This window comes from Plasmodium gaboni (genome assembly GCF_001602025.1).
Source record: "Plasmodium gaboni strain SY75 chromosome Unknown, whole genome shotgun sequence".
Classification (NCBI taxonomy): Eukaryota; Apicomplexa; class Aconoidasida; order Haemosporida; family Plasmodiidae; genus Plasmodium; species Plasmodium gaboni.
In genome coordinates this window covers 1-562 of record NW_017385437.1, presented here as the reverse complement: position 1 = coordinate 562, position 562 = coordinate 1, and the positions used below count along the sequence as shown (strand labels likewise).

At 16.9% G+C, this 562-nt stretch overlaps 1 protein-coding gene across 1 annotated transcript; it reads right to left on the bottom strand.

Moving 5' to 3' along the window:
* PGSY75_0032000 (exported protein (PHISTa)) lies at positions 1–405 on the bottom strand (the record flags this gene model as incomplete). The annotated part of the gene is made up of 2 exons (XM_018783456.1): positions 1–144; positions 268–405. Coding segments are annotated over 2 exons (282 nt in total), but the record flags the coding sequence as incomplete, so codon positions are not given.
* Between the last annotated feature and the right edge of the window lie 157 nt (positions 406–562).

Sequence of the window (562 nt, the reverse complement as noted above, 5' to 3'; positions counted from 1 at the left end):
TTTTGTTTTATTTACATCTTCATTTTTAAGTTTTAAATTTCTTTTCCTTTGTGAACCGTTACTATTTTTTTCTGCTTCACTTAAATTTCGTTCATATACATTGCTAATATTAACAATTTGTAAGCCCTTGTTCTCTAAAGATGTCTACATAAAAAAAAAAAATTATAAAACATATATACATATAACATATATTTTATAGTAAATTAATTTATATAAAAAAAAAATAATTAATTATAATAATAAAAAAAAAATATATCACCAACTTACATTTATAAAAACATAGTAAAATCCAATTACATATAAACTTAAGCAAATGAGTTTAAAAGAAATATAACGTAATGTTCCTTTTTGGTTCTTATTATCACTATACAACGAAAAAATAATACAATTTTTTTTACTCTCCATCTTAATAACTTTACTATTTTTTTTTGATTAATATATAAAAGGATGCAAATATGTTAAATAGTAATATATATAATATTTATATATATTAAATAAAAAAAAAAAAAAAAACAATTGGATTTATAAAGAATCTATGAATATAATACAATACTAACATATA